This window comes from Orcinus orca, chromosome X (genome assembly GCF_937001465.1).
Source record: "Orcinus orca chromosome X, mOrcOrc1.1, whole genome shotgun sequence".
Classification (NCBI taxonomy): Eukaryota; Metazoa; Chordata; class Mammalia; order Artiodactyla; family Delphinidae; genus Orcinus; species Orcinus orca.
Window position 1 is genome coordinate 44,720,978 of NC_064580.1, and position 19,815 is coordinate 44,740,792.

The following is a 19,815-nucleotide window of genomic DNA, read 5'->3' on the forward strand; positions in this document are numbered from 1 at the left end:
TCACCCTCTTTTCCACTAACCTCCAGGTGCACTCGTTCTTCCAGTTTCCTGTAAGAGCGCTGAAAAAGTTCCTTGCTTCCCAGAAGGCCATACCACATCTTGTTCTTAAGGCGGCTACTACAGGGAGATAAAGGTAGTCAGAGGGTGAATAATATAAAGATAAGTGGATGAAGAAAAGTAAGAGGAGACACCATCTTATTCGTCAAGTGCCTTCTTATAGAGAGGAGTCATGTTTAATGGTAACTGGACACAAGAGGGAATGCTAGGATAGTGTAACTGGTATCCTTATGCAAACACCAGCTGCAATGGGTTCCTGGGTCTCCTTGAGGCATCAGCATCCCATTGATTTGTCATTTTTACTTGCTTCTGATATTGGTTCAGGCTTGGAAGAGACAGGCTATATTTAGAAAGTAAGGCTCATAAAAAGCTGTGAGCATAACTGGCTAGTACACATCAGCTACCCTGGCAAGTGCCACTCTGGGAGCTCAAGATTTCAGCCACTTGGAATCAATTTCATTTGAAACATGTGACTCTTAGACTGCAGTTTCTTTGAAGCATAACTTTTCTGGCAAAGTGGAGGGATTTCCAAGACCTGTATGTTAAACACTTAATTCAATGCTACAGAATAGAAATAAGCTTACTAGGAAGACTGTAGAGTAGGAGCCAGTGGAGAGAATATGGGACAGGCAAGGATATCAGGAGACTTGTGGTGGAGGTGGGAAGGACAAGGTCCTGTTGACTGTAGAGTCTCTGATAAAAACAGGCAGGGTACTTAACAATCACTATAAAGGCTGGATAGAATTTACTGTGAGCTTTTAAAGTACAGCCACAGAAATGAGCCACCACAGGGCGTGGGTTTTGAAATGTAAGAAGGCTAGCACATAGCACAAAATTATTTGCACTCTGTTTTAAACCATAAGTTCTCTGGGCACTTCAGTTTCCTTATCTATTAAAAACTGGAGTTTGGTTATATGGAAATGCAAAATACCTAGAACAACCAAAACAATTCTGAAAAAAGAACAAAGTTGGAGGACTTTCATCTCCCAATTTCAAAACTTACTATAAAGCTACAGTTATCAAGACAGCGCGGTGCTTGCACAGGATAGACACATAGATCAATGGAACATAGGTGAGAGTCTAGGAAAACAACCCTTACATTTAGGGTCAATTGATTTTCAACAAAGGTGCCAACACAATTCATTGGGGGAAAGGATAGTTTTAAAAGGTGGTGCTGTGGTAAATGGATATCCATGTGCAAAAAGAAGAACTCAGATTCTTACCTAATACCATATATAAAAAGTAACTCAAAACAGATCACAGACTTAAATGTAAGAGCAAAACCAAAAATTTTGGAAGAAAACAGCAAATTTTTAAGATCTTGGGTTAGGCAAAGATTTCTTAAACATGGCATCAAAAGCATGGTCTGTAAAAAAAAAATTGATCAATTGGAACTCATCAAAATTCAACACTTTTGTATTTCAAAAGGGACCGTTAAAAATGAAAAGACAAGCAATAATAACAAAAAAGACAAGCAACTGGGAAGCAATATTTGCAAGACACATCTGATAAAGTACTTGTTCCTCAGCCCAGGCCTGCTCTGAGAAAGAAGTTCTGGTGGCAGGTGGGCAGGGGGTGGTGATGATGGGTGGAGTGTGTGCTTCTTTTTACTCGTAATTTAAATTTACCACAAGAACTCTGAGGCTGCCTTAGTGTATGTCTGTAGCACAAAAGTACCAGAAGGTGCCAAGCAGACCAAACAAGATGGGGTAAAATCAGTAGGTCCTGGGGAACCAAGTTAGGAGCACTAAGAACCAGTAGGGCGATCTTTGATACTTTGCAGCCTTGCCAAGCAAGAACAGACCTAAAACCACTACTAGGACCTCATCAAGTTCTTGGAGACAGAACAAAGATAGGCAATTGGCTGAACTGAGTCAATGTAATCTGTTTTCAGTAACAGTAACACAGTTAGCTGAACACAGGTCAAGACTATGAAAGCAGCTCCAAGTTCAGGATGCCAGTGCAGCGTCATCACAGATCTGGTCAATATTTGGGGCAAGATATCCCACTAGACTAACCTTGGGACTAATGTGTTTTACTTCCAAAGGACGGACTCTTTCTGTTTCTTGTCTGTAAGGTAGGGGATGTGGGAATACATGTGTATATTGTGATTGTGTGTTTGTATGTAGGGAGGGGAGTTTCTTTTCCTTACTTGTATTGTCCTGGGTGTTCATCTCTTCTGGTGTTGAATTCCAGAGAAATTTTAGCATCTAGTCCAATTCCAAAATAGTTGTTCATGACACACCTTTCTTTGAAGCGTCTGAAATTAGCCAAAGGGAAGAAGAGAATAGACACTGGTGCAGGAAAGAAGTGCTGTTATCATTGGGCTGCAGACTTTATCTGCGTGATCAACAACCACTGAGAGAAGTCCCCCTCTACACTGGGCACAAGGCTTAATGTTCTTGAGAGGCACATGTAGATGTCCTATTGTGTTAACTACTAACTTGTTAGCTGTAAGAGAGGACACTCAGCCAGTTGGGCGGATTCAGTGGAATTGGGATTCATAATAAAGAAGTCATCTTCGGAGGCTGTCAGATATGAGTGGCCATTATCTTCTCCACATAAAATAAAGGGAAATAAGAGTCATTGACTTATTCTCATAAAGAAAGAAGATTTAAGTATCTCAGATAAAAATATATGATGAGAGTAAAGTCTGTATTACTGTTTCCAGAGATGTCTGAACTCCTTTGTAGCACTTTAACATCAAAGGGCAAAGTGACCATACATTTGAAGGAAAAAAAACTGTTAAAAGAGGGTAGATATATATACAACAACAACAAAACCAAGCACTTTGTTTTATTCTTCTGCATCCATCCATTAAAACCAGTGGTGTGTTGGAGCCAGTTCATACCAGTTTATGTAAGCTGATTATGCCTATAATTCCCAACTCTGCATTCAATGACATTATATCAGTAGCTTGAAATAGGCCATGATGGAAAGGTTTACACCAGGAATAAATCAGGGCTTTCCTCCCCACAGAGAGCTGGTTGTTAAACATTTTCCAGCACACCATTGATCAAAACTCATTAGGTAGGTCCATTGAGGCCTCATATATGAGCTTAATCCAATGGTAAAGTGGAAGGGAATGGGAGTTGAATATAGGAATAACTGGGAAGCTGCAGAAAACTTAAATAATTGCTAGCTGTGTCCTTCTTTTGAGTAACTGAAAATAGGTACAATTTAGCTACTTAACCACAGATTTTTTTTATTCATTACTAAACTGACCCTACATCTCTCACATGAGATTTGTCTTCCTTGACCACAGTCCAGAAATTGGGGATTCTCTAACTGATGTAACTGATTTTCTTAATGGAACTCAAAATAAGTGAATGTGATGGAACTTGGCTACTGGGAATATTCTAAAGAGGTAGGGCTATTGAGACAGATGTCTTTAGATTTGCTAGCTAGTCCCCTCAATGCCCACTTACTTCTTAGCAACTCCAATCATTTACTGTTAAAGGCAACAGTGAAAAACAGGTTCTTTGAAATGAAATGAAGTTGTTTTAATTAAAAAAAATAATAACAACTAACACATATAGCACCTAACTATGGGTGCCAAACACTGCCCAATGCAAGTACTTTGGATATATAAACTCAATAAATACAGCAAACCTATCTGGCAAGTTCTACAATTATCTCCATTTTATACATGAGGAAACTGAGGTTTGGTTGAATTACTTGTGTAAGGTCACACAACTAGTAAGTATAGTCAGCATTTGACTCTGGGTATCCTTAGACTATTCTCTTAACCAGAGAAAGGGAGAAGCCATAGGAAGGTTATAGGCTTAAATACTTACATAGTTTCAGGTGTAAAATATAAGTGCTCCAAATTGAGGTTATCCAGGTCTTCACTTTTGAGAGAAGATATAGAAGACAGAGTACCAAGACGAGAACCTAGACACAAAAGATGTCACCTTGGTGTCAGATACAAACAAGAAAGCCCTTCCCCCCACTTGTATTTCACCCCACTTTCTCTGTTGGAGCAGAATCAAGCTCAATGACTTTCTCCTCGATAATATTCAGGGTTCTCATTCCAAAGAGGGATCATCTTGGATGGACAGGGACTTCCACTGACAGAATAGTAAGGCTGGGCTGCTTGCTTGCTGGCAGTGAAACAGCTTCAAATCTTGGGTTTCATCAGGCCAGCCTTTTCAAAGTATCTAATGGGGTCATTACTTCTGGACATAGGCATGGGGTCTTATAGTGTGAGGTTTCTGGAGAAGAGGGAGGGATATCTACTGCAGAGTAGGATTATGGCTAAAGGAAGATGCATGAAAATACATCTTTATTCTCTGGGAACTAGAAGACAGAGATGAAGCTTAGAGTAAAGGAAGGAGAAGAGAAAGATCATTACGGTGTCTTGGGCTCATCTGGTTAATATCTTCTGAGTCATCTTCCAGGAAGAAAGTTGAACTAAAGTTCTTGACTGATATTGTCTGTCGGCTTTGCTCATCAAGAACTATAGAGAAAAAGTGGAAGGAAGGAGGGAAGGAAGGAAGGAGAGGAAGGAAAGGAAGGAAGAAAAGGAGGAAAGGAGGGAGGGAGGGTTGGTCACATTTCTTGAGCATCTCTTTTGTTCAGTTAATACCAGTCAGTGTGTGGGGAGACAAATGGAGACTCCCATTTGATCATCACATCTCCTCCATGATGCTGTTTGTGGTTTCAGCTTTCTTACAGTATTGCCATGTCTCTTCACATCCGTGCCTGAGCTTTCTCTGTTTTACTTGTTACTCTTTTCCTATCGTCCAGTAAATGTGGCTGTGAGTAGAAGCTTGGGGCCAGGGGTAGGGGGAGCAGGGTGGGAAACTTTCTGTTCTTCTACCTCCATTCTCGCCTCTTTGTTAATTCATTTACTCACATGACCTTTGTTCTCAACGTAAGCCTCTAGGACCAGGCCGTTCTTTCAAGCAAATGTCTCACCAATACCCAGAATATTTGAGAAATCTCCTTTCTTTTACCAGCCTATATATTGTATAGCTCAGGTGCTCAGCCTATGCCAAAGCTCATAGGTTCAATCCCTGTGCTGCCAGGGGAGCCTTTCTCTGTCCCAGGGCCACAGGTTGCACTTCTAAATCTGATTTATGTATTGATGGAGCAGGCTGAGGATTAGTTGTGACAGGGTTATGGCTACATCAGATTGATCTGATCCCTGCTACTTGGAAACTACCTACAGAAATAGAGGCAAACTGGCTGTTTAATGATTTCACAGTGCAGAAGGGTTATTTCCTTTCTTTCTTAGAAACTTGGCTGAGGTTGTACCTAAAAGTATCAAGGCAGGAGAAGGTATTGTAGCTAAAGGTCAAAGGCCAGCCAAAAGGACTTCCCTGCTACATGGACTTCTGTTCAATTCCAATAGCTCAGGTAGAACACACTTGGTGTTATATTTTCTGATCTGTTTTTCAAAGAAGCATTGTGGAGAAGAAGTGGGAACCAAAATGTTAAAGTAAGAAGTTGGAGGAGTTGAAAGAGTTTTCTTACTGAGTTGGAAGCTTGCAGATTGTCATGAGTTATGGGAAATGGCAATCAATGCTAGAGCTGCCAGGACCCCTCTCAGAGCCCTTGTGCCTGATTAATACTGTGCAAGACATGCAGAGATGAACACTATTTTCTTTCTAAAATCATCATAGGCTCAGTGGTTGGAAGGAGACAGAAGCAGGTGGAAAAAGATTCCATGGCTGGAGGTTGAAGCTGACAGACCTTTGAGCAAAGCCACTTAGCAGCTGTAATTGTTTAGGATGATTGTTAGTTCCAAAAATAAGTAAGTAGCAAGAGTTGAGTGCCTGGGAGGTAGGAGGAGCCAAAGGGGCAGCTTATCAGGACTGAGGCTTTTCAAATCAGTGGAGACTGAGGATGGACTTTGGATGCTTTATGAATGCAGAATCTAGTCAAGTTTTGGTAGTGTTGTCAAATAGTAGACCCAGAGCGAGGGAGACCATTAAACTACCCACAGGAACCTTCTCTTTCCCCTGCCTCAATCACCACAACCCTGGGGCCTTTACCTTGTTCAACTTGGAATATGATGAGTTTCAAGGACTTTTGGAGATTCTGGGCCTTTGTGGCCAGCTCCAACTTGCACTTGGCTATGTGGTCTATTTGAGGGATGAAGGGCTTTCCATCTGCCTTGGCACTGTCTGCATGTGCTGTCGTACTCTTCTCAACTGCTGCATCCTCAGCAAGGATATCAATCAGGACACTGAGCTTGTCATACATTAAGTCGCTCTATATGGGGAAGGAGACAGGGCATTGTTATGAGGGATTTGTGCCTGAAAGGACAGAATGAGGAGTCAGATGGTATGGGAGAGGTAGGGAGGGGTACTAGTTGGCTGGAAACACTGAGCATAGAAAGCTACATGTGGGGAGATGAAAGTTTAGGGAAAGAACTGCTTGGGTAGATGTGATAAGATAGCCAAAGGGTGTTAGGAGGTCAAAGAGACACTATTTGTTACAGAACAGCTGCAGGCATCAATATATGTTGCCTAGTCTTTCTCATGTCAGAGTGGCCTGTAAAATGATGTGTAATATGGCAAAACTAAGGAAAGATAAACATTTCTGGATTGGTGTTTTCATGGGCATGCTCCTATGAATGTGGATGTGGCTTTGCATGGGTGCCTGGTGTCTGCCTTTGTCTGTGTGTATGTTTGGGGGTGTACTACATGATTATGGCTTGATTCCCAGCTCCATCACTTAATAGTTTGTAAACTTAGGCAAGTCACTTAATCTATTTGTGCTTTTATATTCTAGGGTAGTTGTGAAGATTAAATAAGTTAATACATTATAAGTGCTTAGAACAGTTCCTGGCACAGAGTAAGTGCTATATAATTGTTAGCTGTTATTGTTACTGTGGTTGTTATAGAGGTGACTGTGGGTGTATTTCTAGCATGTATTTGTATGTATTTTCAAGAATGTTCTGGTATACAACCATGTGCATACATGTTGGTGTACGCTTGTGTCTCGGTGTGGACAGATGCTTGGCATATGCTTAGGTACATGGTACATGGATAAGCATGTATAGTGCCACTCTTCATTTGGTGAAAGGTGGAAGTTTGATGAGGATTTCCCCCATCAGGGAGGCTTACCAGCTGCTCCTCCTTGCTCTTTTACAATTCCCAGTGAGAGGCATATTTGATTTTATTAAAAGTGGGGCCCTGGCACCACAAAGAGTACAAGAAAAAAGGATGGAAACTTACTTTCAAAATCACAGACTCTATTGCTGTATTGTTCTGTTTTATCCGGCTCCAGGCCTTTACAATATCAACTACAAAATCTTCCACTGTTGAGCACAGGAATCTGGAAATATAAGATAGATGACACAATGTGACATGGACCATGAGGTCCAGAGACCTTCTCTCCTATAATGTCATTAGTTTCCATCTTCCTCCTCTTCCTTCTCCCTCTCTCTTTCCTGATCTCTCCTCCCTCCCTCTCTTTGTCCCTCTCCCCCCACTCCCTCTCCCCTCTTTGTTTATTCTGATTCTTCATGTGCATATGGTGAAATATGCCAGTACCTAAGAGAATTTAACTAGCATTTCTTAGCCCAAATTCCAAATTTCCAGGAAACAGAATTCAGTCAGTCCAACATGGGTCAGGATTTCACCCTGGGTCAAATCAGCTATGGTTCAAGGGCCTGGCTAATTTAGTACAAACATAATGACTTTGGGACGATGTTCCCTGTAGGGACTGTTTCTCAAAAGAGAATGTGGTAGATTTGGAAGGAACCCACCAGAGTCCCAGGAAGAATGAATGACCCATGTATTTAGAAGGGGAGAATGTATTGCTCAGCTATGAGAAAGCAGCTGTAGCAGGTACCACAGAGAATTTTCCAGGTATTAAATGGAAAACAAGGTCTCCCTACTGTAGGGAGCTATGCTATGCTCTTGAATGGTATGGAATGTCGTGTTTCCCTTCTGTAACGCTTCTTCCAAATCTGTGGCTTACAATTTTGTCTTTTTGGAGTAGCAAGAGCCCTCACCCCAATCTCATCTTTTTTTTTTTTTTCCCCTCGTAAACTTTCTATTCAGGAGGTTCGAGTTGGAAGAAATTTGATTTGGGAAGGTAAACATATGCTTTCCTTGGCCTCAACCCCCCAAGCTATTAAAATGAGCCCCATCTCTGACTGAGGAACAGCCCATGAGGGGCAAAAACATCCCAAAGGTAGAGAGCCAAAGGAAGACTGACCTGGTTGCAATGATCATCTCTGTCGGGTACTTGGCCTTCAGGATTTTGTTCAACTCAGTGGTTGCAGATTCTAAGTGTTGGATGGCAGCAGCCTAGGGGGAAAAGGAGTGTTGAGCCCTGGAATCTTAGCACTGTGACATAGTGTGCTACCCATCCTCACCCCCCTCATTACTTCCTACTGATGCTTTACCAGCAACCCAACTGTCTCTCTGAAAATAATCACAATTAAAGAATTCTTGTGGAAGATCTCCACAGATAATCTTAGATCTGTGGTCATTCTAAAAATAAGACGTATATTGTTTCCTCTCATTTAAATTAATACTCAAAAACTCATATGAAGGAGTTACTATTTGTTCCATGTTTCAAATGAAAAACCAATCTCATATTACATAGCTAGTAAATAATAGATCTGGGATTTGAACCCACATCTTTCCAACCAGAGGGTCACCTCTTATATATAATGTTAACTATAATAATGGTATCCACTTATATAGAATTTACTATGTGCTAGGTTCTGTTCTAAGATACATATATATTTTTTCAGGTAACCCTTATAACAATCTTATGAAATAAGGATTATTATCCCCATTTCACAGAACAGAAAACTGAGGCATAGGGAAGGGACAGCTGATAGATGTCACAGCCAGGATTTGATTTCAGGTAGTCTGGCTCTTGAGTCTGTACTCCTAACTACAACTTATACTCATCCCTCTCCATCACCCCCCACATTCAAACATCTACCAAGTCCTGATGATTCTATCTCTTCAATATGTTTTAACTATGTCCACTTCTTCTTATTCCTATTACCACTTCACCAGTCCAAATCACCATCATCTTTTGCCTAGACAATTACATCACTGCCTATCTTTTTTCCTTGCCTCTAGTCTTTATTCCTTCAATTTTTTCTCCACATAACATGTAAATATTCTGTTTTAAACCTTTCTATTAGATAGAAGAATAGATAGATGGATAGATATGTGATAAAGTATAGTGAAATATTAATGGTAGAAGCTACCATTTAAAATTTCCTATATATTTGAAAATTTCATAATAAGAAAAATCCTTATATAATTCTTATTTCTTTTAGATAGAAGTTCAAACTTCCTGGGGGAAGATATCAAGATGGCAGATTAGGAGGACATGGAACTCAATTCCCCCCATGAACACATCAAAAATGCATCTAAATGTGGAGAAGTTATCACTGAAAACTAACTGGAGACTGGCAGAAAGACTCCTGTACAACCAATGCTGTAATAAAGATCCACACAAAATTGGATAAGAAGGGAAGAGAAGTGATCAGGTTGGGACCTGTGCCCCTGGGAGGGGACACAAAAGAAGGAGAGGATTACAAAGACAGAGAGCCTCCCTGGGGAGTGAGCAGCTCCAGCCACATATTGGGCACCACAGCCCTGGAATCTGACATCAGGAACACAAGTCCCCTTAGCTTGTTAGAAAACCAGTGGGACTAACAGGAGGGCTGTAAGAAACTTAGACTTGGAGGGACTCAAGATGGAGGAGTAGGAGGAAGTGGAACTCACCTTCCCCCATGAATACATCAAAAATACATCTACATGTGGAACAATTCTCACTGAAAACTAACAGGAGACTGGCAGAAAGACTCCTATATGCCCAAGGCTGTAAGAAAGATCCACATAGAATCAGATAGTAAGGGAAGAGAATCGATCAGGTTGGGACCTGTGCCCCTAGGAGGGGACTCAGAAGAGAAAGGGGATTACACAGGTAGAGATCCTCCCTGGGGAGTGGTGGGTTGAGCCACAGATTGGGTGCCACAGACCTTGGGTCCAACAAAGGGAAGATGAGCCCCCTTGGCTGGTTGAAGGACCAGTGGGACTAATAGGACAGCTGTGGGATGCCTGGACTCTGCTTGGGAGGAGGCCGTGAAAACTTGCTAGCTCCCAAAGCAGGGCAGAAAGGGTGGATTGAAACCGCCCAGTTGGCTGACTGGTTTCCTGTGACCACTCTGGCATGCATCCTAGCCTGAGCCAAGCAAATGCTCCAGCACAGTTTGCCTCATATGGCAGTGCCACATGGGACTAAGGGCTGCCACAACAAGGAAAAAGCTTGGCTGTAAGATGCTATGGTGTACCAACTTATACTGGAAAAGAATCTGAAAAAGAACGTGTGTGTGTGTGTGTGTGTGTGTGTGTGTGTGTGTGTGTGTGTGTGTGTGTATATATTACACCTGAAACATTGTAAATCAACTATACGTCAATAAAAAAAAGATGTTATGGTGACTCAAACCCTAAGTGGCATCTGAGCACAGGGGGCAGCTGTTACTGGCAGTTGCACAAGTGGAGCATCAGGGGCAGATCAGATCTCTGATGGCAATCAGACTACCGCAGCCCATGCCCCCACCACTGTTGAATATCCACACCAGCCCCTCTTTCTCCAGCATTGCTCCACTCGGGTGAGGGTGCCAGTGCTGGGAGGGAAAAGAGCACACACTTAAAAGGAACTGAGCCAGCTCAGACCCAACCCTCAGGGCTTTTGCTCCAGCGCCTTGGGACCTGACCCTGCTCCCAATAGGGTGGTGATGACCACCGAACAGAGGGGAAGCCCTGACTCACACATTGCTCTGGCCCTAGCATCTCCATCTCCAGCCCCACCTCCTATCAAGGTGACAGCTACCAGCACACTCTGAGGAAAGGTGTGACTTGTGCTCACATCAAATCCAGCTCTGCCACCAAAGCCACTAGGGCCTTGTAGACTGTATAGGGATACTCCCACATAAGGACATCCCTCTAAAACCACCATAGGTAATTGTTTCACCTAATTTCATAGAGACAGAGAAAGATAAGCAAAATGAGAAGACAGAAGAATTTGTCTCAATTGAAAGAGAAAGAGAAAAGCCCTGAAAAAACAGCTAATGGAACATAAATAACTTACTAGATAAAAAATTCAAAGCATTCGTAATAAGAAAGCTAACTGAATTAGGGAAAAGAATAGATGAACACAGAGAGAATTTTAACAAGGAATTAGAAAATATAAGAAAAGAACTAGTCAGAACTGAAGAATACAATAACTGAAATGAAAAACACACTGGAAGGTATTAACAGCAGACTAGGTGATACAGAAAAACACATTAGTGATCTGGAAGATAGAAAATGGAAATCACAATCAGAACAGCAAAAAGTATATATACGTGTGTGTGTGTGTGTGTGCATGTGTGTGTGGAATTTTTCACATTATAGGGGTCCCAAAATGAGAGGAGAGAGAGAAGATGGAAAATTATGGCTGAAAACTTCCCAAGCCTGAAGAAAGAAACAGATATCCAGGTACAAGAAGCACAGAGCGTCTCAAATAAGATGAACCCAAACAGACCCACACCACACCAAGACACATAATTAAAATGTCAAAACTGAAAGAGGATTCTAAAGGCAGCAAGAGAAAAATAGTCAGTTACCAGGGAACCCCCATAAGGCTATCAGCTGATTTCTTCACAGAAACATTGCTGGCCAGAAGGTAATGACAAGATATATTCAAAGTCCTGAAAGGGAAAAAGCTGCAACCTATAGGACACTCTACCCAGCAAGGTTATCATTTAGACTAGAAGGAGAGATAAAGAACTTCTCACACAAGCAAAAACTAAAAGAAATGAGCAATACTAAGCCTACTTTAAAAGAGATGTTGAAGGGTCTTCTCTAAATAGAAAAGAAGTAAGAATCTATAGGAAACGGAAATTCCCAAATAAGAAAGGCAAATATATAGTAAGGATTTAAGATCAATTAAATAAGCAAGCACATAGATTAAAAGAAGAAAAAATGTAAAATCAAGTATAAAGACAATTAACAGTAAAGGGATAAGCATGAAGATATAAAATATGATTAAAAAAACACAAAATGTTGGGGAGGGGAGTAAAAAATGTAGATCTTTTAGAATGTGTTTAAACTTAAATGACTATCAGTTTAAGTCACATAGATATAATTATGGGTCAGTATACTTGAACCCCATGGTAACCACAAATCATGGTAGCCATGGTAAAGACACACAAAAACCAAAAAGAAAGGAACCCAAGCATAGTACTAAGGAAAATGATTAAATCACAATGGGAGAAACAAAAAGAAGAAGTGACCAGAGAAGAACTATAAAAACAAGTGGAAAACAAGTAATAAAATGGCAATAAGTACATACCTATCAATAATTACTTTCAATGTCAAGAGACTAAGTGTTCCAATCAAAAGACATAGGGTGGCTGACTGGATTAAAAGACAAGACTGTTCAATATGCTGCTATAAGGGAATCTCTTCAGGCCAAATACACACAGAACAAAAGAGAGGGGATAGAAAATGATATTTCAGGAAATCATTAATGACAAGAAAGTGGTGATATCAATATTCATAAAGGACAAAAAAGACTTTAAAATGAAGACTATAACAAAAGACAAGGGCATTGTATAATGATAAAGGGATCAATACAAGAAGATATTACAATTGTTAACATATATGCACCTACATAGGAGCACCTAAATATATAAAGCAAATACTAGCAGACATAAAGGGAGAATTTGACAAAGATACAATAATAGTACAGGACTTTAACATTCCACTGACATCAATGGACATATCATCCAGACAGATAATAAGACAACAGTGGATTTAAATGACAATATAGACTAGTTGGACTTAATAGATATCTACAGGACATTCCATCCAAAACCAGCAGATTACATATTCTTTTCAAGTGCACATGGAATGTTCTCCAGGACAGATCACATGCTAGGCAACAAATAAAGTCTCATTAAATTTAAGATAGAAATTATATCAAGTATTTCTTATGACCAAAACAATATGAAACTAGAAATCAACTACAGAAAGAAAAATGGGAAAAGAACAAACACATGGAGACTACACAACATGCTATTAAAAAACCAGTTCCACTAAGACCAGGAGCAAGACAAGGTTGCCCACTCTCACCACTCTTATTCAACAGAGTTTTGGAAGTTTTAGCCACAGCCATCAGAGAAGAAAAAGAAATAAAAGGAATCCAAATTGGAAAAGAAGAAGTCCAGCTGTCACTGTTTGCACATGACATGATACTATACATAGAGAATCCTAAAGATGCTACCAGAAAACTACTAGAGCTAATCAATGAATTTGGTAAAGTAGCAGGATACAAAATTAATGCACAGAAATCTCTGGCATTCTTATACACTAATGATGAAAAATCTGAAAGTGAAATTAAGAAAACACTCCCATTTACAATTGCAACAAAAAGAATAAAATATCTAGGAATAAACCTACCTAAGGAGACAAAAGACCTGTATGCAGAAAATTATAAGACACTGATGAAAGAAATTAAAGATGACACAAATAGATGGAGAGATATACCATGTTCTTGGATTGCAAGAATCAACATTGTGAAAATGCCTCTACTACCCAAAGCAATCTACAGATTCAGTGCAATCCCTATCAAACTACCACTGACATTTTTCACAGAACTAGAACAAAAAATTTCACAATTTGTATGGAAAAACAAAAGACCCCGAATAGCCAAAACAATCTTGAGAGCGAAAAATGGAGCTGGAGCAATCAGGCTCCCAGACTTCAGACTATACTGTAGCTTCAGACTACAAAGCTACAGTAATCAAGACAGTATGGTACTGGCACAAAACAGAAATATAGATCAATGGAACAGGATAGAAAGCCCAGATATAAACCCACGCACATATGGTCACCTTATCTTTGATTAAGAAGGCAAGAATATACAGTGGAGAAAAGACAGCCTCTTCAATAAGTGGTGCTAGGAAAACTGGACAGGTAGATGTAAAAGTATGAAATTAGAACACTCCCTAACGCCATACACAAAAATAAACTCAAAATGGATTAAAGACCTAAATGTAAGGCCAGAAACTATCAAACTCTTAGAGGAAAACATAGGCAGAATGCTATATGACATAAATCACAGCAAGATCCTTTTAGACCCACCTCCTAGAGAAATAGAAATAAAAACAAAAATAAACAAATGGGACCTAATGAAACTTAAAAGCTTTTGAACAGCAAAGGAAACCATAAACAAGACAAAAAGACAACCCTCAGAATGGGAGAAAATATTTGCAAATGAAGCCACTGACAAAGGATTAATCTCCAAAATTTACAAGCAGTTCATGCAGCTCAATAACAAAACAACAAGCAACCCAATCCAAAGCCAGGCAGAAGACCTAAATAGACATTTCTCCAAAGAAGATATACAGATTGACAACAAAACACATGAAAGAATGCTCAACATCATTAATCGTTAGAGAAATGCAAATCAAAACTACCATGAGACATCATCTCACACCAGTCAGAATGGCCATCATCAAAAAATCTAGAAACAATGAATGCTGGAGAGGGTGTGGAGAAAAGGGAACCCTCTTGCACTGTTGGTGGGAATGTAAATTGATACAGCCACTATGGGGAACAGTATGGAGGTTCCTTAAAAAACTAAAATTAGAACTATCATACAACCCAGCAATCTCACTACTGGGCATATACCCTGAGAAAACCATAATTCAAAAAGAGTCATGTGCCACAATGTTCATTGCAGCTCTATTTACAATAGTCAGGAGATGGAAGCAACCTAAGTGTCCATCATCAGATGAATGGATAAAGAAGATGTGGCACATATATCCAATGGAATATTAGCCATAAAAAGAAACGAAATTGAGTTATTTGTAGTGAGGTGGATGGACCTAGAGTCTGTCATACAGAGTGAAGTAAGTCAGAAAGAGAAAAACAAATACTGTATGCTAACACGTATATATGGAATCTAAGAAAACAAAAAGGTTATGAAGTACCTAGGGGTAAGATGGGAATAAAGACACAGACCTACTAGAGAATGGACTTGAGGATATGGGGAGGGGGAAGGGTAAGCTTTGACAAAGTGAGAGAGTGGCATGGACATATATACACTACCAAACGTAAAATAGATAGCTAGTGGGAAGCAGCCGCATAGCACAGGGAGATCAGCTAGGTGGTTTGTGATCACCTAGAGGGGTGGGATAGGGAGGGTGGGAGGGAGGGAGATGCAAGAGATATGGGAACATTTGTATATGTATAACTGATTCACTTTGTTATAAAGCAGAAACTAACACACCATTGTAAAGCAATTATACTGCAATAAAGGTGTTAAAAAAAACCACAATGGGACATGATGAAACCAAAGAGGAAATCAGAAAATACCTCAAGACAAATGAAAACGGAAACACAACTTCCTAAGATCTATGAGATGCAGCAAAAGCAGTTCTAAGGGGGAAGTTAGAACCAATACAGGCCTTCCTCAAGAAACAAGAAAAATCTTGAGTAAACATCTTACCACCTAAAAGCATTAGAAAAAGAAGAAGAAACAAAGCCCAAAGTCAGGAGAAGGAAGGAAATAATAATAATATAATAATAATAATATATAATAATAAACATAATAATCATAGGGGAAATAAATAAAATAGAGATCCAAAAAACAATAGAAAAGATCAATAAAACTAAGAGCTGGTTCTTTAAAAAGATAAATAAAATTCATAAACCTTTAGCCAGGGTCACCAAGAAGAAAAGAGAGGGGATCCAAATAAACAAAATAAGAAATGAAAGAGGAAACATAACAACCAATAACACAGAAATGTAAAAAATCATGAGAGAATACTATGAGCAGTTATATGCCAAGAAATTGGACAACCTAGAAGAAATGAACAAATTTCTAGAAAGATACAGCCTGCCGAGACTGCTTCAAGAAGAAACAGACAATTTGAACAGACTAATCACTACAAGTAAAATTGAATCTGTAATAAAAGAAAAAACTTCCAGCAAACAGCAATCCAGGACCAGATGGCTTCAGAGGGGAATTCTAACAAACATATAAAGAAGAGCTAATACTTATCCCTCTCAAACTATTCCAAAAACTTGAAGAGGAAGGAACACTCACAGATTTATTCTACAAGGCCACCATTACTCTGATACCAAAACCAGACAAGGAAACTACACACACAAAAAAAGAAATTATAGGTCAATATCTTTGATGAATATAGATGCAAAAATCCTCAATGAAATATTAGCAAACTGAATACAACAGTATATAAAAGGGATCAAGTTGGATTTATTCCAGGGTCAAGAGGGTGAATCAACATTCACAAATCAATCAATGTGATGCACATTAACAAAAGGAAGGATAAAAATCAAATGATCATCTCAGTAGATGCAGGAAAAGCATTTGAAAAATTTCAATATCCATTCATGATAAAAATTCTTATCCAAGTGGGTATAGAGGGAACATATCTCAGCATAATTAAGGCCATTATGATAAACCCATAGCCAACATCATACTCAATGGTGAAAAGCTGAAAGACTTCCCACTAAGTTCTGGAACAAGACAAGGATGCCCACTCTTACACTTCTGTTTAACATAGTAATGGAAGTTCTAGCCACAGCAATCAGAGAAGTAAAAGAAGGAAAAGACATCCAAATTGGAAGGGAAGAAGTAAAACTGTCACTATTTGCAGATGACATGATACTTTATATTGGGAACTCTAAAGTCTCCACCCCCAAATATTAGGACTAATAAATGAATTCAGCAAGGTTGAAGGATACAAGATTACCATACAGAAATCTGTTGCATTTATATACACTAATAATGAAATTTCAGAAACAGAAAGTAAAAAATCATCCTGTTTAAAATCATACCAAAAAGAAGAAAATACCAAGAATAAACTTAACCAAGGAGGTGAAACACCTATAATCTGAAAACTATAAAACATTGATGAAAGGAATTGAAGATAATTCAAAGAAATGGAAAGATATCATCCTGTGCCCTTGGATTGGAAAAATTAATATTGTTAAAATGGTCATAATACATAAAGGAATCTACAGATTTAATGAAATCCCTATAAAAATATCCATGACATTTTTCACAGAATGAGAACAAATAAAAATCCATAGGGAACCACAAAAAACTCCAAATTGCCAAAGTCATCTTGAGAGAAAAGAACAAAGCTGGAGGTATAACCCTCCCAGACTTCAGAATATACTACAAAGCTACAGAAATCAAAACAGCATGGTACTGGCACAGAAACAGACACATAGATCAAAGGAGCAGAATAGAGAACCAGAAGTGAACCTACACACCTATTGTCAATTACTTTATGACAAAGGAGGTAAGAATATACAATGGAGAAAAGACAGTCTCTTCAGCAAGTGGTACTGGGAAAACTGAACAGCCACATGTAAAACAATGAGATTAGAACATTCCCTCAGACCATGTATATAAGTAAGCTCAAAGTGGTTCAAAGACCTAAATGTAATACATGACACCATGAAACTCCTAGAAGAGAACATAGGCAGAACACTGACAAAAATCGTAACAATATGTTTTTGGGTCCGTCTCCTAAGCCAAAGGAAATAAAGCAAAAATAAAGTAATAGGGCCTAATTAAGCTTAAAAAGCTTTTGCACAGCAAAGGAAACTATCAATAACATGAAAATACAACCTATGAAAAGGGAGAAAATATTTGCAAATGGTGTGGCTGACAAGGGGTTAATATCCAAAATACACAAACAGCTCATACAACTCAATATCAAAAAAATAAAAAACCCAGGCAACAAATGGGCAGAAGACCTGAATAGAAAGTTTTCCAAAGAAGACATACATATGGCTAACAGGCACATGAAAAGATGCTCAACATTGCTAATTATTAGAGAAATGCAAAACAAAAATGAGATATCACCTCACCTGTCAGAATGGCCATCATCAAAATGTCTACAAATAACAAATGTTGGGGTTTGTTATTATACTATTGGTGGGGTTGTACATTGTTTCCAGCCACTATAGAAAACAGTACGGAGTTTCTTTAAAAAACTAAAAATAGAACTATGATATGATCCAGGAATTTCAGTGCTGGGTATGTATTTGTAGAAAATGAAAACACTAATTTGAAAAGATGCATGTACCTCAATGTTCATAGCAGCACTATCTACAATAGTCAAGATATGGAAGCAACCTAAGTGCCCATCAACAGATGAATGGATACAGATGTGGTTTATATATACAATGGAATACTACTCAGCACCCCACAAAAGAATGGAATTCTGTCATTTGCAACAATGTGATGGACCTTGAGGGTATTATGCTTAGTGAAATACGTCAGTGAGAAAAAATCAAATACTCTATTTTATCACTTACATGTGGAATGTGAAAAACAAAACAGATGTATATTTAAAAAACAGAAACAGACTTATAGACGTAGAGAACAAACTAGTGGTTACCAGTGTAGAGGGAATAGGGAGGGGTGAGATAGGGGTATCAGATTAAGAGATACAAAGCACTATGTATAAAATAAATAAGCAACTTTGATATATTGTACAGCAAACAAACAAACAAAAGAAACCTACACTCTGCTAGTGAAGAGCACACACACACTTGCTTATTCCTGAAACAAGGCAGAAAAAAACAGGTTGAAACTGAATGGGACTCTGGCCAGTTTCCTGCAACCACTCTGGCACACAGCCAGCCTGAACCAAGCACCTGTTCTACCCCACTTGCTTCACCTAGCTCTACACTAGGGTGAGGGTGGCTGAGGGGAGTGCTCAGATTTGAGGGACTATGCCAGCCCAGACCCCAAATGACATCTGAATGGGGCAGGGGCAGCAACCTGGCGTTTATGGAGGCACCACATCAGAAGTATTCCAGGATTCCAAGCAGAACTGGGGACATCACAGCCTCAACCCACGCCCACACCCATGCCAAATGCCTGCTCCAGCCCCTCTTGCTCCAGCACTGTTCCCCTCTGGGGCTAGTGTGATGGTGCTGGGATGGGGGAAAGAACACACTTAGAGGGAATGGAGCCATCTTGGACTTGACCCTCAGTGCTTCTGCTCCAGCAATTTGGGACCTGCCCCCAGCCCCAAGAGGGTGGTATTGGCCACTGAAAAAGGGAGAAGCCCTGGCTCACACATGACTCTAGCTCTCGCTGCTCCATCTGCAGCACCACCTCCTACCAAGGTGATAGCTGCCAGCACACTCTAGGGAAAGACATGACTTGTGCTCAAGTCAGATCTAGCTCTCTCACCAAAGTCACTGGGCACATGCAGACTGTATGGGGATGCTCATACACAAGGACACACCTTCAAGACTGGAAAAGGTAACTGTTTCATCTAATTTCATAGACTAGAGACAGCAAAAGTTAAGAACAATGAGAAGACAGAGGGATTTGTTTCATTGAAAGAACAGGAGAAAACCCCTGAAAAAAAAAACAACTAATAAAACAGAAATAAACAATTTACTAGATGAAGAATTCAAATCATTAGTAATAGATAGGCTAACTGAATTAGGGAAAAGAATAAATGAACACAGAATTTTAACAAGGAAATTAAAAAATTTAAAAGGTGAAATGAAAAACACACTAGAAGGAATTAACAGCAGACTAGGTAATACAGAAGAATGAATAAGTGATCTGGAAGATAGAATAATGGAAATCATGCAATCAGAATAGTAAAAAGTAAATTAAAAAAAAATGATAACAGTTTAAGGGACATTTGGGACAACACAAAGCATACCAACATAAGCATTATAGAGGTCCCAGAAGAAGAGAGAGGGAGAGGGG

General features: G+C 39.4%; 1 protein-coding gene across 1 annotated transcript in view; it reads right to left on the reverse strand.

The window, feature by feature from the left end:
* Positions 1 to 19,815, reverse strand: part of DGKK (diacylglycerol kinase kappa) — a 160,832-nt gene that overhangs the window by 13,156 nt on the left and 127,861 nt on the right. The window contains exons 15-21 of the mRNA XM_012537468.3: positions 8,233 to 8,324; positions 7,245 to 7,344; positions 6,057 to 6,276; positions 4,412 to 4,516; positions 3,855 to 3,951; positions 2,210 to 2,317; positions 21 to 117 (exon numbers count right to left, since the gene is read on the reverse strand). Coding sequence (XP_012392922.1) covers positions 21 to 117; positions 2,210 to 2,317; positions 3,855 to 3,951; positions 4,412 to 4,516; positions 6,057 to 6,276; positions 7,245 to 7,344; positions 8,233 to 8,324 — 819 coding nt within the window. The remainder of the gene's footprint in view (positions 1 to 20; positions 118 to 2,209; positions 2,318 to 3,854; positions 3,952 to 4,411; positions 4,517 to 6,056; positions 6,277 to 7,244; positions 7,345 to 8,232; positions 8,325 to 19,815) is intronic.